The sequence below is a fragment of the Trachypithecus francoisi genome, unplaced genomic scaffold (genome assembly GCF_009764315.1).
Source record: "Trachypithecus francoisi isolate TF-2019V2 unplaced genomic scaffold, Tfra_2.0 Lachesis_group2, whole genome shotgun sequence".
NCBI lineage: Eukaryota > Metazoa > Chordata > Mammalia > Primates > Cercopithecidae > Trachypithecus > Trachypithecus francoisi.
This window is the reverse complement of record NW_022681465.1, coordinates 7,539,458-7,553,523: the sequence shown is the minus strand read 5'-3', so window position 1 is coordinate 7,553,523 and position 14,066 is coordinate 7,539,458. Positions and strand designations below refer to the sequence as shown.

The window sequence follows — 14,066 nt, the reverse complement described above, 5'->3', positions numbered from 1 at the left end:
ACTGGGTGAGGGAGATGGAGGAATTGCTCAGTGAACCAGCCTCTAGCTTGAAGGCAAACACTTCAGATAGAGTAAAAAAGGACATTTTCATGATTCTCAGGAGGGAAAGCAGTCCAGGCATGTAGACACAAACATTATCTCACCTTCAAAAACTTTACATTTCTGTGGGTGAATATTTTTAAGAATAAAAGTACCCGAAGGAGCCTACTTTCTGTTGTGTTGTTAACAGCGGCTAGCTGAGGTAAAGTCGTATCTTCTCAGGTCACTAACTGGGATAAATAAAAAAATCGGTTCACTGATCACTGAGGGCCACGACTCATAAAGACCAGACTAACAAGGAGACAATGACTTCCTTCCCCTTCACCCATACAATATCCTCATGGTCTTCAGCTAATCTATCTTTTGTCTTTCTTTCATGCCTCTGGTTACACCATTACGTTAGAAAATACCTGGCTTTGTTCACAAATGACCCCCAAATCCTCAGGAATCATCAATGTCAAATGATGCCAAAAGCAAATGTCTTGTCCGAAATGATAATGCCACAAGGACGAGTCTGCTTACTGAGCCTCACTCAGCAAGGGACTGGGACCTCAATCACAGAGCCAGAAGACAACATTGTCCCGCGTAAAACAAGGCAAAACACCCCAGAAAACTAATCTGAGGTTAAGATGCATAAAGCAAAATAAGTCAGTCCCATGCCTTGTCAGAAAATCTTCAACCAACTCTGGCTTGAGAAGCAGCAGGGAATTGCTGAGACACCCTGGGTCTACTTTCATGGTGCCCTCTCCTGCTGTGTTCCTTGCAGATCCTGTGGGTTTCCTTTTTGGACTCTTCTCCCAAGCTTGAGTCACTGAGGCAGTACCTTCCTCCTGGCCTGTGGCAGGCTGGTAAAGTGTGAGGTCAACGGCTCAGCCAGGGTTCCCATGCTCTGTATCAAGGGCATTCCATACAAGTGTGTTGTGAAAATGAGTAAGTGAGTGGAGAAACAACTGTTGGCTTGGAAATGGCTCACCTTTCCTAAGGGGTTTCTGGGCATTCTGCCCTCCCTGGGTTGGACACGGATGCACCAGAATGCCACGTGAACTTGCAGTGAAGATGGCCCAACAGTCTCCAGGGACAGATGGCTCAAAGGCTCCCGCTTTTTCAGAGTGGCCATAAATGCCAAGCCAGACATGGCAGTGCTACAGCAGAACCACAGAGTAAGGAATAGGCTCCTGCTTAGAAAAGAGCTCCGGAGGCAGTGGCAGGTCAGAAGAGATGACAGAAGTGTGTGTTATGGGGGTTGGACTGGGAGTGCTGGCCCTTTGCTGTGGAACAATCATGTGTCCTGATTAATGCAGTTGTGGTTTCCTTTTGTGGAGAAGAGTGATTTTTAGTCGGAAACCACTGCTGCCTCAGCGTGATCTGATGTGGTCGGGCTGGCCGTGGCCTTAGCATCACATGGAAGAACTGATGATGAGAAGCATTGCACATTCTATGGAGTCTATGCCACAGGCCCTGTGAATCCCTCCCCCCATTCTAAAATCAAACAGAACAAAACAAAAGAGCCTAAATATCGAGTTTCTTCCTGCAGATGAGTCCAAACCACAGGACATTTTCTGTTTTAGGTCTGATAGAGAAGTAGTTCACTAATGGTTGCTCTTTACAGAAGGGAAAGGAGCTTGTTAGACCCTGCATAGCCCTAGGACAACTTGTTTTGTTGTTAAAGTGATGCGGCTGGGATGGCTTCCCTCCCTGCTGGCCCGAGAATGGGTATCAGGCACAGAAAAGCATGCTGTGCTCCTCGCTTTCCGAAATCACACAGGGTGCAGGAAACAGGCAGAGTGGGGAAAGCTGAGATGGTAAATCTGAAAGGAGTAGAAAATCTTTTCAATATTAACTTAACTATATTATGGCTTGGAATGCAAATTTGTAATATATCCTTCTTTTAAAGAAAAGACATGAAAACAATTTCAGGTGCTTGGGAATATCCACAGACCATCTGCCCCAGAGCGAGGCCTGCAGCTCTTCCTGACCTTTTCCGTGAGGGATGGGTTTTCTTGTTCTTCCCAAAGACTTTCCCTCAGTTCATCATCAATCAATCCCTCATTAGGACATTGTCAAAATACATCACAATATCCCAAATTCCAGCCATTGGGATTTCCCAGACACTGGAAAATCAGGGAAAGCAGAAAAATGCCACAAGGAAGATGCTTAGTTCATGCATCTCAATGACAGGTGCAAGTCCGGGCATCTCCAGTGCTCTTCCTGATAGGAAGGCTGGGAAGGTAAACTTTTGCAGACATTTCAGTCAGTTTCCATCTACAGCTTCTGGATAAGGCTAAGCACTGTCTATCACTGCTGCTTAAACTCTGTATTTATGTGCTTTCCAGAAAGTATTTATTTCACTGGGCTAAAGTTGCAGCACAGAACTAATTGGTCTTTGGGGATCCTTGTTAGTTAGCTGCTCTGTTCAAGCTCTCTATGTCCCATGTGTCTCTAGAATTAAAGGTACATTTCTAGCCACCAGGTGAGTTAATATAATGGCTTGGTCCAAGCGAAATAACACCGATCCCTTGAGACTTTTCAGTTCAGCAAGAAAAAAAAACAACTCAGGAAAAATCCGATAACTTCTTGCAGACTCAGTAGCAAGCCTTTGTCATGGGAAGGATAAGTGTCTTCGAGACAAAAACAGCTTCCAGCAACATCCGTTGTTATTAATATCACTATCACCTTGAAGAGCAGCTGGTGTCTCAACAGCTCTGGCTAAGGGCTTTGGGAGACAGTGTCACAGAGAGGAACCACAACCATTATTGATCCATTCACAGACAGTACTGAGGACTGCTATGAACACCAAAGAACAGAAAACAGCTGAGAACCTCCTGGGCTACCTTCAGCAGGAGGCGACTTATCTGAATCATGCCCCAGCAGGTCACGTTAAATACCGGGACACTCCTGGCCTCCTTCCTAATGGATTTTCAATGGCACACTCTCTCTGAGTGGTCTTTCTTTCCCCCTGAAAAGTCTACTCTTCTTCACACTCTTGAATGTGTAAGAATGTCTTAAATACCATTTTCTTAATTATTCATCGATACGAAGTTTTTCTAGCGCATCCCTCTCCTTTTTCCTCTGCCAACTCCATTGGTTTGTAAGATCTTGTTGGCCGTCCACGAGCAATGTCAAGTTGGTACTGAAAAGACTCTGCCACAGGAGCCACGATGAAGTCACATGCAGGACAAAGTATACAGGAAGATGGCCGTCACTGCCTTTAAACAGAGATGCCCTCCCTGAACTTTCCTTTGAAATATAAAGATATAAACAGAACCTGAAGTGGATACTAAAAGACACATCCTCAGTGATCTAGAGATACACTCTGTCTTCAGGGAAGCAGGTGAGGCGAGAGATTTCAGGAAGCCAGTGTCAGGCTCTTCCCATTGTTCGAGAGCATGACCTGCTTTTGTTCATTCATTCAACAGATTTTTGTTGAGTACTAGATGCCAGGTACTGTTATAAACCATGGTATTTGGTTCAGATCTTCTCTTCTGCATGATTCAGGACAGTGTGTTAACATCCTCGGCCCATATGTGTATATCAGAAAAGGGGCTAACAGGCAACAGAAGCCATGTCCCCTTCACCCAGCATGGGTACCTTCCACCTTTCCTGGGTGAAACAGGCAGAGGAGCTGCTTGGTCCTCCGACACACCGAGGGGTGAAAGCCAGAAGCTTGAGGGAGGTCTATGTATTAGTCAGGGTTTTCCAGAGGGATAGAACCAATAGGATGTATGTATATATAGAAGGGAGTTTATTACCGAGAATTGGCTCACCAGATTGCAAGGTGAAGCCCCATGACAGGCCATCTGCAAAGCAGGAAAAGAGAGATGCTGGGAGAGGCTCAGCCCAAGTCCCAAAGCCTCAAAACCAGGGAAACCAACAGTGTAGCCTTCTGTACTGAGAACCCTGGAGATGCTGCTGTACAAGCCCCAGAGTCCAAAAGCCAAAGAACCTGGAGTTTGATGTTCAAGGGCACGAAGCATCTAGCACAGGAGAAAGATGGAAATCAGAAGACCCAGCAAGCCAGCTTATCCCACCTTCTTTCGCCTGCTTTGTTCTGGCTGCGCTGGCAGCCGATTGGGTGGTGCCCACCACACTGAGGGTGGGTCTTCCTCTCCCAGTCCACCAACTCAAATGTCAGTCTCCTCTGGCAACACCCTTGCACACACACCCAGAAACAATACTTTATCAGCCATCTAGGCATCCTTCAATCCAATCAAGTTGACACCTAACATTAACCATCACAGTGTCATTGGAGCACTCAAGGCCAATGAGGAGCAGGTCTAGGGGCCTCGGTGGACAGCAAGGACACTGACTTGCCATAGTCAAGCAAGGGTCCCAGAAAGAAGACCAGAGCAGGACAGAGAAGGCAAGAATGTGGTGCCCAGAGACAGGTCACCAAAGGGATAGGACTGAATGCTATGACTTCAATGGCACAGACGGACTCAATCAGAAAAGGCAGTGCTGCCTGGTCATCCTGCGAGCCAGCTCCCGCCTTCAGGAACACCTGTGGCTTTGGGATTAAGTGATGTTCACTCTCAAGGCACCACACTACAGTTTTGTTTTGTTTTTTAAAGGATCTCACTTTCATATTGGGAAGTGTGTGTCTGCATCAATACGCAAGGCAAAGGATGAGAAAACTGATGTCAATTATTTGATGGGGAAAAGTTCTTGGATCTCAGAAAAGAGAAGGAAAACATTGACATTGGTTGGTTTTACCTCTGGCACAAGTCACAGGGTTATGTAAAACAGGCAATGAGGCTGGAGAAATTGGGGGGCTTCTAAACTCCCACTTTAAGAGTGGGAGTTAGTTTTAAGTGCACATCATAGAATATTCATTGATTTTGAGGTATTATGCTTTTCTGCTATTACATCAGTAAGACTCATCTTTCCATAGAAGATGCTTCTGAGAATATTGTGCAGCCTGTTCAGGGATCAGGTCAAGAAGTGCCAGAACTTCTGATCAAAATTAGGAAGTGGGAAAAAATAATGAGTAAGACCTACTATTTCATAGCACAACAAGGCGACTACAGTCAACAATAACTTAATTGTACATTTGAAAATAACGAAGGCTGGGCGCGGTGGCTCATGCCTGTGATCCCAACACTTTGGGAGGCTGAGGTGGATAGATCACTTGAGGCCAGGAGTTTGAAACCAGCCTGGCCAACATGATGAAACCCTGTCTCTACTAAAAAAAAAATATGTAAAAAAGTAGCCGGGCATGGTGGCAGGCACCTGTAATCCCAGCTACTAGAGAGGCTGAGGCAGGATAATGGCTTGAACCCAGGAGGCAGAGGTTGCAGTGAGCCGAGATTGTGCCACTGCACTCCAGTCTGAGCGACAGAGCAAAATTCTGCCCCAGATAAATAAATAAGTAAAAAGTGTAATTGGATTATTTGAAACACAAAGGATAAATGCTTGAGGGGATGGATATCTTATTCTCCATGATGCGATGATTTCACATTGCAAGACGTATGAAAATATCTCATGTACCCCATAAATATGTATACCTATTATGTAACCACAAAATTTTTTTAAAAAAATAGGAAGTGAGAGACAGGCGCGTGCTCCCAAGGAGGGTGCTAGCTTTACTGATGGAAGTGAAGGCAAGTCGCCGAGGTTTCTCAAGTCAGTCTCCCTAGCTTCAAGGTCATTGCAAAGACAACCGAGCTGCAAGCACAAAAGAGCTTTAATACAGTGAATGTGATCTAAAGGTAATACTCCTTTTCTTCAACCTGGTAACTACTCTCCTGCTGCGGGGGTTCTACTCAGAGATTGCCTGTTTCCTCAAGCGCCTCACTGAGGTCCCCAGAAGCAATTCTCTCCACACCAGGAACTTGGTAATCTGAATTCTTCTTTTGCTTCGGATGTGTAAAATATTCAGGTGATTTAAATTTAATAAAGGGAAATTTAGTAGGGTTATCAGCTGCGTATGAAAATCTATAATGCTACATTTATTTAGGAATACAACACAGGCTTTCTGGATACAGCAGAGCAGTAGTAAAGCATGTTTAGTTGGCAATTTTGAGAATTTATTGGAAAATTAACTTCCATTCTCATTTTGGCTAAGGAATCATAAATATAATTATACATTTTTGCAACTCCACTGCCTTAAGCTTGATTACAGATAGTAGAGTTTCATTGTGTGGAGGATGACAAAAATTAAATTAGGTGAAAAGAATGGGTTGCATCTTCTGCAAAGGTTCTTATTGCTAAGAAGTGTCTACACAGTGTGATGACTGCCATTCCTAACACCAGGTCTCCAGTGGAGAAATAGGTGGCCATGTACTATCAACACAAAACAACTTTCTGGAGTAATAAATCAGTGCAAATATTTAAGGCATTTATATTATTTTAAAATAAATATAGAAATAGGATGGAGGACAGTGCAAAGTCCTCCTAGAAAATACTTTGACATCTGGTGGGTTCAGAAATAAACCTAACGCTTGTTATAAAATGTTTTGTTTTTGAGATGTGATGTGGAGAGTATCATAACGATTAAAACAATGTTTTTCAAACAAATATTCATTATAAGCTTCCGTATATATTCATATATGGAAGTAATTCGGTAACAGGAAACAGGTTATAAACCTGAGTGAGTGCACCCGGTAGAATCATTCTTGCTGCATCTAGCCTTACAGTTGAAAGACCTAAAGCAATCATATATTTTCTTGGAAGTCAATTTCTCCATAGAACAAAGAATTTTCAGGATTGATAGTTCCTCTTCCCCATAACAGTATTTTAGAAAATCTCTAGTGAGAAATATAACACTGTAAATTGTGAATACAGCTACTTATTTTTTCAATATCTTGCTTTGAACTGAGGGCCTTTTTGCCTTCCTGAGGACACTTGGCAATTTCTAGAGACATTTCCAGTTGTCATGACTTGGGGCGTGACTGGCATTCAGTGGGTAGAGGCGAGGGATGTCACTAAACACCCTACTTACTACACACAGGACAATGCCCCCCACAGAGAATTATTTAGTCCAAAATATCAATAGTGCTGAGGTGGACAGTCTTAGATTACTTTTATCAACATAGTACAGGTTATAACACAGTTCTTCTCTAGAAACCACTTCAAATCTTCTATGTGTGTTTGAGAATACATAATCAGATGTAATCTACAACAAAAACACATATCATCTTTCTGAGGCATCACTTCAAAGAAATTTTCTAAGAATGATTTATCAATGACAATGACATCGCTAACTTGCATTTACTCGATACACACTCACGCTATCCACATGCTAGGAAAGAACTAAAGTAAGAGAAGGAAGAGGCAGCAGCTCACCTCTCAAACAAGACCTGGCTGTAGTCGCCCAGGACGTGGGCGTGGGTGTGGAGTAGGATGGTGTTGTAGCCCACCAACGCCACCATCATGATCAACATCTTCAGCTCGTAGTTCACCCGCAGGAACACAGAACAGGATATCAGGCCCAGAATACAGCTGTAGATAAAGTACTGAAACAGGGGAGGCCAACAGACAAATCCTTAGGGTCTCTTCTAAGAAATGCGGAAACAATTACAATCGGGGCCACCGCCCATCTCACTGGGTCAATATATAAGCCGGCTATGAAAACAGAGGCCTGTTTCTTATCTTTGATCCAGGGGTAAATGCCTGGATACATTAAATTCAGAAAAAAAAAAATCATCCAAAGCTTTCTGACCCAACCTTGCATGATAAATAAAAATAAGTATGTATATTGCCACCTTTTAGGAATAAAATTGTAAAAAAAGTGACATGGAAGACACATCATTATAAGCCAATGTTATTTATTTCTTGAAAATGAAAACATTGTGGCCTCCTATACATTCCTTAAATGTAAGTTAAAGTCTATAGAATCTTTTTTGGCCTTTCAATTTTTTAATTCATTAAGATAATATAAATCATTACAGACAACTGTTAAAAGCATAAGGAAGCCCAGCCATTTTATTAAAAGAGAAATTGGGTGTCAGAGGGGCCTATTTAAAACAGAAGGATTTAAATCAAAAGCCTTGACCAGGGTGAGTCATGAATCCCCCGGGAGTTCGACAGGCACCAGAAGAAAGTGGAAGAACCAAGTGGGAGCCAGCGAGCTGGTATCGTCCATCTTAGGGCAGAGCAAGCTGCAGGCAGGCCTGCCCCAGGTGAACCATTTCCTCACCATTTACCACTGCAGGCACCGTTCAGATAGGCTTTGGATAGCTCTGAATTCAACTCTTCACTAGCTCATTAGCTCACTTATCTGCAGCCAGTGACCTAACTTGCTTGTATCACAGTGTCTGCATGACACTGTAAAATGAGGGTAATCATATTCTCCTTGTAGGTCATTGAAAACAACAGAGATAAAAGAGTAATGCACAGAGCCCAGAGTCCTGCACGCCAGGAAGGACTCGCTGCAGGGAAACAGGTGCCATCTTCAGAAAGGCTTTATTTGCTACATCATGGGGTTTCTGTGAAAAAGGTTTGTGTTACTATCTCAGCATGCCTAGAACAGAGACAACACTCAAAAAAAAAAAAATTAAGACTTTTAATAACACATAGATCTTATTGATTTTTTTAAACCTTGTGTTTTAAAATAGCCCAGCTTTTAAATTACTCGATTTTAATTTCATCACATTGAGTAAGCCAGGTAAGAGCTGCTTACTTTTGTCATTTGAGCTCTGCCTTTGATTTCCCCAGCTAAAGCCATCTACATTAAGCTATGTGGAAGGCTACTGACATTAACTCAACACTCCTGTTCCTGTGGAAGAAAGGAAAGTTGGAAATAGCAGCTTGCAGTGATCATATGGCAGGTTTTCTCTTTGTAAGAGGCACACTTGAGTGAAGGCAGCCAAGCAGGAATGAGTAGAAATCCCATTAGTAAGGACTTCGACCTGGCACTGTGGCTTCAAAAGGAAGACCAATACCTCACACTGGATTACACACCAACTAGGTCACTCTTCAGAGAGTTAAAGTCTTTCTTTGCATGGGAATGTGAAGGCCACTCTTCATTTCAGGTGGCAGCATTTTAAGGAACACTGAGTGTGGTAAGCACAGTTTCTTAGCTGCAACTGCCTGATGTCAGGTCTCCACTCTTCTGCCTCTCATGGCTTCCCACCACAGAGAACAGGAAAAGGAAAAGAAGAGACCATGTGGGTTAACGTAGTAAAATGATAGAATCAACAGAGCTGTGAACAGGTGGACAGGCAGTATCTGAAAGGGAGGAGAGGTGTAGCATGTCCTCTGAAAGGAGACCTTATTTCTGCAGAGTTCTGCCCTTGTCACCTTAGAGAAGTTACTAAGTATCTACTTTAGGGTAGGTCTGAGGACTCTGATACAAGGTACATTAATGCTCTATGTTGCTTAGAACAAGACCACTCGAAGTACAGCAGTGAGTTCTGCAAGACAGGTACAGAATGTGGATAGAAACTTGGCAGAGTAAGCTTGTTTCTGATGAATATAATGAAATATGAGCTTGCATTCCATATGGCTTCCTTTTTAGTTCATTTTGCTGTTAATTCACCATTACATTTTTCAAAAGCATTAGTCTGTCATAGATTAGAAATTAAAAACACAAAACAAAGCAAAATGAAAAAAGGGCCTTCACAAAGAATTTGAGAAGCCCTCATTAATAACCTAGTAGCCCTTTAATCAATAGTCTTGAGTATTTTAAAACTGCTCCTTAAAACCAGGGAAATTGCCCCAGGAACTGGCAGGCGCAAGGCTCTTACTCAGGGATCCTGTCCCATCGGATTCCCCAAAGCAGCTGACCTTAACAAGGCAATCCTGTGTCCTCCACGAGTCACTCAAAGTAAAGATGATGATAACACCCATCTTGGAGAAGTCTCATGAGGATTGAGTAACAGAAGAGTTTAGAACAGCCTAGTCCATAAGAAGCTTGGAAATTCTGCTATTATTACTACACACTAAAGTCTTTTCTAAGTTTTGGTTTTTGAAAGAGCTCTGTTTCTAAAATTATGCTTGAAAACCACTGTTATAATGAAAATTATCAACCAGTTCAACTTAATCGAATGAGAGAACAGAATAAGGAACCACTTATAAGAGGGTGTGTATGTCTCAAGGGGTATATGTGGATTGTTTGGTGTGTGGGGACCTGGGGTAAAATTTTAAAGGTTCTCACAGTTTGAACCTTTGAACTATGTATCAACACCTATAAAATATGCTAAGTTCCACATTTCAAAATTCATTCTTAGGCTTTACATTTTTTATTTTCACATTTCAGGAACATCTACTAAAATACGTATGTTAATGGGAAGTATACTTTTAGTCCATTTCTGTAAAATGGCCTTCTAGAATGCTTGGAGGCTGTGCAAGAGGTGATCTGGCATAAAAAGGTAGGTTGGGAACCTGCAAATAGCCATCCAGGGACGTGTGGGAGAGAACAGTGCAAGATGCCAGGCTGGGAGCCTGTCCTGGCTCCACGGTTTAGCCGACCAGGGAAGGCTCCAGATGGTCAGCGGTTCTGGCAGTAGGATTCTGAACTGACTTCTATTGGAGTGTACTTACTGGTAACCTGATTGCTAGTAATGTTTACCAGTTTTGACATAATCATTCAAACCAACTTGTATTTTACAGAAAGGTAACAGCCATTGCTATCGGGAGTAATTTATTAACACTAAAGTATCTGGGTCTTAGCTTCTTCACCTGCAAAACAAGAACCCCAATAATACCTACTTCACCAGGGTCATTTTTGGGTGAAATGACGCAATGCATACCAAGTGCCTGCTGTGGTACATACAACTTACACTGCAAAGATCCTTTATGGCTAATTTTGGTATTTTGAAAGGCCTATGTTTTCCTGCTACAGAAACAATATAGCAGACGTTAAAGACTGGGAAATATACAAAAGGATATCTATAAAAATAAGGGTCTCTGATAATCCCCAATATCCACTTTAGCCACTATTCATTATTTGTATATGTGTTTCCAGTCTTTTTCTTTCTACTTATTATTGGCAGTATTGTTTTAAAAAATTAAGATCATACTGTTCTGTATTTTTTAAAACCATACTTTTCAATGAATAATTTATTATGAATATGCATTTATATGTCATTAATTTTTTTTTTTACAATGTCTTATATGGTAGTTAAGTATAACCTTATCCTGTGTTACAATAAAATTTATTTTAAAATTTGCATTTTCAAATTTTTAGGTTGTTTTCTTTCTTTTGCTTTCTTTTTGTTGATGTTATATAAACACATGCACGAACACGTGTTTGATAAACTTTTTCACTTTTAAAATTAATTTTCAAAATTAGTATTACAGGGTAAAAAGTGTGTCTGTCTTGTGCTTTTTGATAAGTATTGAAATTACCACTTAGAAGAGTTATATCACTTTATACCAGCACCAGCAGTGAACTGGGCATGCTTCTCAGCTTGCTGGGCAACTTCAGGCATCACATAACATGGGGTTTGAGAGAAATGACGCCTGTGTGGCACACACCCACAAAACGGCCTTTCTGCTGTTCCCTGGGATCCTTTAGGGAGGAAGCCAGGATGTCTCCAGGCTCACTGGGGACTGCTAAACCCGTGAGTTCACAATGCGGTTTCTGTGCAGCCAGTCCATGCAGACCTGGGGCTTCCCTGGCAACGCTGGCCAGGATCTTCAAGGCCTCATTACTGGAAAGATAGTAGCTGTTTACTAAATCCCACTTAGATTTTAGAGAACCTATTGTGTGCTTTTTCAGAATCTTTTTAAGACTGAGTAAATGTTGCCTTTCCCCACTTTCAGTTTTTAATCATTTTCTTTGACTGCAAATAAGATATTATACAGATTTACCTAAATGAAATTCATAATGATTTCCTTATTCTTTTAGTGATGCCAAGTGTGGCGAGTTGTTTGGCTCAAACACAGTGGAAGGAGAGATTTAAAAAAATATTGCAGCTATACATTTTTTTTTCCTGTCAAAAAACATCTTCATGTTAAAATTTTAAACTTAAAGTGCCACGTGAATGCGAAAGGGGGACTGCTTGGTCAGTGCGCTCTCTTCCCAGCATCCAGCCTGTGGATCATACGAATGCCAACACCATTGGATCGAGGAGGAAGAGGCAGGCCACACCATTAATTTAAACATTTCTCTAAAAAAGAGGGCTCCAAATGGCCCACAAATAGCCCACAGTCAGACTACATTCAACAGACTCTCACGATGACTCCAGCTTTTCACTTTTCACATAACTAAATAGAGAAGTCAACACCTAGTCCTCACTGGAGTTTATGATAACACCTCATTTGAAGGGTAGGATCTCCTGGGTAAGGGATGAACCTATCCCACCCCCTCTTCCCAAGCCCATGGGGACACTGCTTTTGCACCTGGGCCATCTTGCCCATGACGTAGTCAAGGCCTCAGAAGCCTTCAGGAAAGAACACCAGAAGCCACTTCTATCTGTGCATGGAGCTGTGAGCTTCCCAAGAAGTGAAATGATGGGAAGGGAAAAAAGAACAGAGCAAAATATCAAGGAAGAAAATCAGAGAAGGAGGAATAGGAAAATAAATCCACTTTATTGCCATAGCTAACGGACTTAAAAATTTTGGTAGGGAATTTTGAAAGCATACATATTAAATTATCAATTTCAGTCCCCAAAATAGTTCACTTACCATTCTCAAAACCGATTATTTGAGACAGAAACTAAACAAGCACAATCTGCACTACTTCCAGATAATTATTCAGAAAGTGAAAAGGAGAGTATCAACACTTTTTTTTTTTCACAAACGATGTATGGAAGAACAAAGTTGTTAAGCAGTAAATAACTGACTTAACTCTCCACTTGGAAGACTAATGTGTTAATACGTTTTGAAGTTTCAACCTAGGTCCTTTGTGATACTGGTTAAGATGAGTCGGTTAGCGAGAATTACTGGGGAACAGAATCACTGGGCAACGTATGCTGCCAAAGAAGAGGGAAGAAAATGAGATGTGGGTAGTTTTATCACAGCTTTAAGGGGGATAACATTAATTCACTGGAGCAATTGGCAATGTCTCTAAGTGAGAAACCCAGAAACATGGTGCCTTATAATTGAATGCCATATGGTAGGAAATATGCTAGAAGTGCTGTAGTGGTTAAGAGAAGAAGGCAAATATTACCGGTGAAAGCATCACAATAACATTGTAAGTTTTTCAGATGTAAGTTTAGCAGTTCCCAAGGGCCCGGACTTCTAGCAGAGGCTGACATTTGTAAATTCAGGACCACTCAGGGATTGATACCAGAGAGGAAATGCAAAGTCTAGAACACATCTGAAACTTAAAAAGGATATATGTTAATCCAGACTACTAGCATACAGGAGAGCCACCAATGCAGTCATAATTGCAATGTTCTTACCGGGAGGAAAAATAAATTTTGCGCACGCAGAATCGCCGCCTGATTATTTGAGGCTGAAAAGCTTGTGTTTGTTGCATTGGCAGTTGGAGGGATTGTTTCCTCTGAGTCACTCAGGAAAAACTGCAAAGAGAAGGTTTGTTTTCAATGAATTAGTGCAAATTAGATGAAATAACTAGCAGGTGGGTACTAACTTTATGAATTCTGTGTTCCTTATGCACAGTAAACAAGATTGCTCATGTGGACTTGGGAATTTCTATTGAATAAGTAATTAACCATTTATTGTTCTATACATTCAATAGAGAATTCCAGAACTTCAAAATTCACATTAAAGAAATTAGAGGCACCTCTATCAAACAGTAAATTAAAAGTACACAAAGCACTGGGCAGAGGGAGTGGTTAGAATTACATTTGAAACCGATATTGCCTTTGAAGCCGGTATCACCATGTATACATTCAACTCTCTACCATCAAATCAGAGCCTTCAGAATGTTTTTTTCCCCTAGTACCTTTGCCATCTTGGCTCAAACATTAAATGAGTCAATACAGTCCTATGAATTTTTGATGTTTAGAATGAAAATTAATTTTATGGGCAAAATGCAATCGCCAGCCTCGACATTTGTATCTATTATTTGTGAGTGCTTGGCAACTCAGATCGTAAGGGGTGAAAAATTTAAAAGGACAGATGTTCTCAGGACTGCTGGAAAGGGGATTTTTACTAAAAAACAGAAAGGTAATGCTGAG

The 14,066-nt window shown here is 41.6% G+C and overlaps 1 protein-coding gene across 3 annotated transcripts in view; it reads right to left on the bottom strand.

Moving 5' to 3' along the window:
• Positions 1–14,066, bottom strand: part of ADCY2 (adenylate cyclase 2) — a 432,701-nt gene that overhangs the window by 46,390 nt on the left and 372,245 nt on the right. For all 3 annotated transcript variants that reach the window (XM_033178771.1, XM_033178769.1, XM_033178770.1), the window contains 2 exons: positions 13,326–13,445; positions 7,321–7,490 (listed from right to left, as the gene is read on the bottom strand). In XM_033178771.1, the coding sequence (XP_033034662.1) occupies positions 7,321–7,490; positions 13,326–13,445 (290 nt within the window). The remainder of the gene's footprint in view (positions 1–7,320; positions 7,491–13,325; positions 13,446–14,066) is intronic.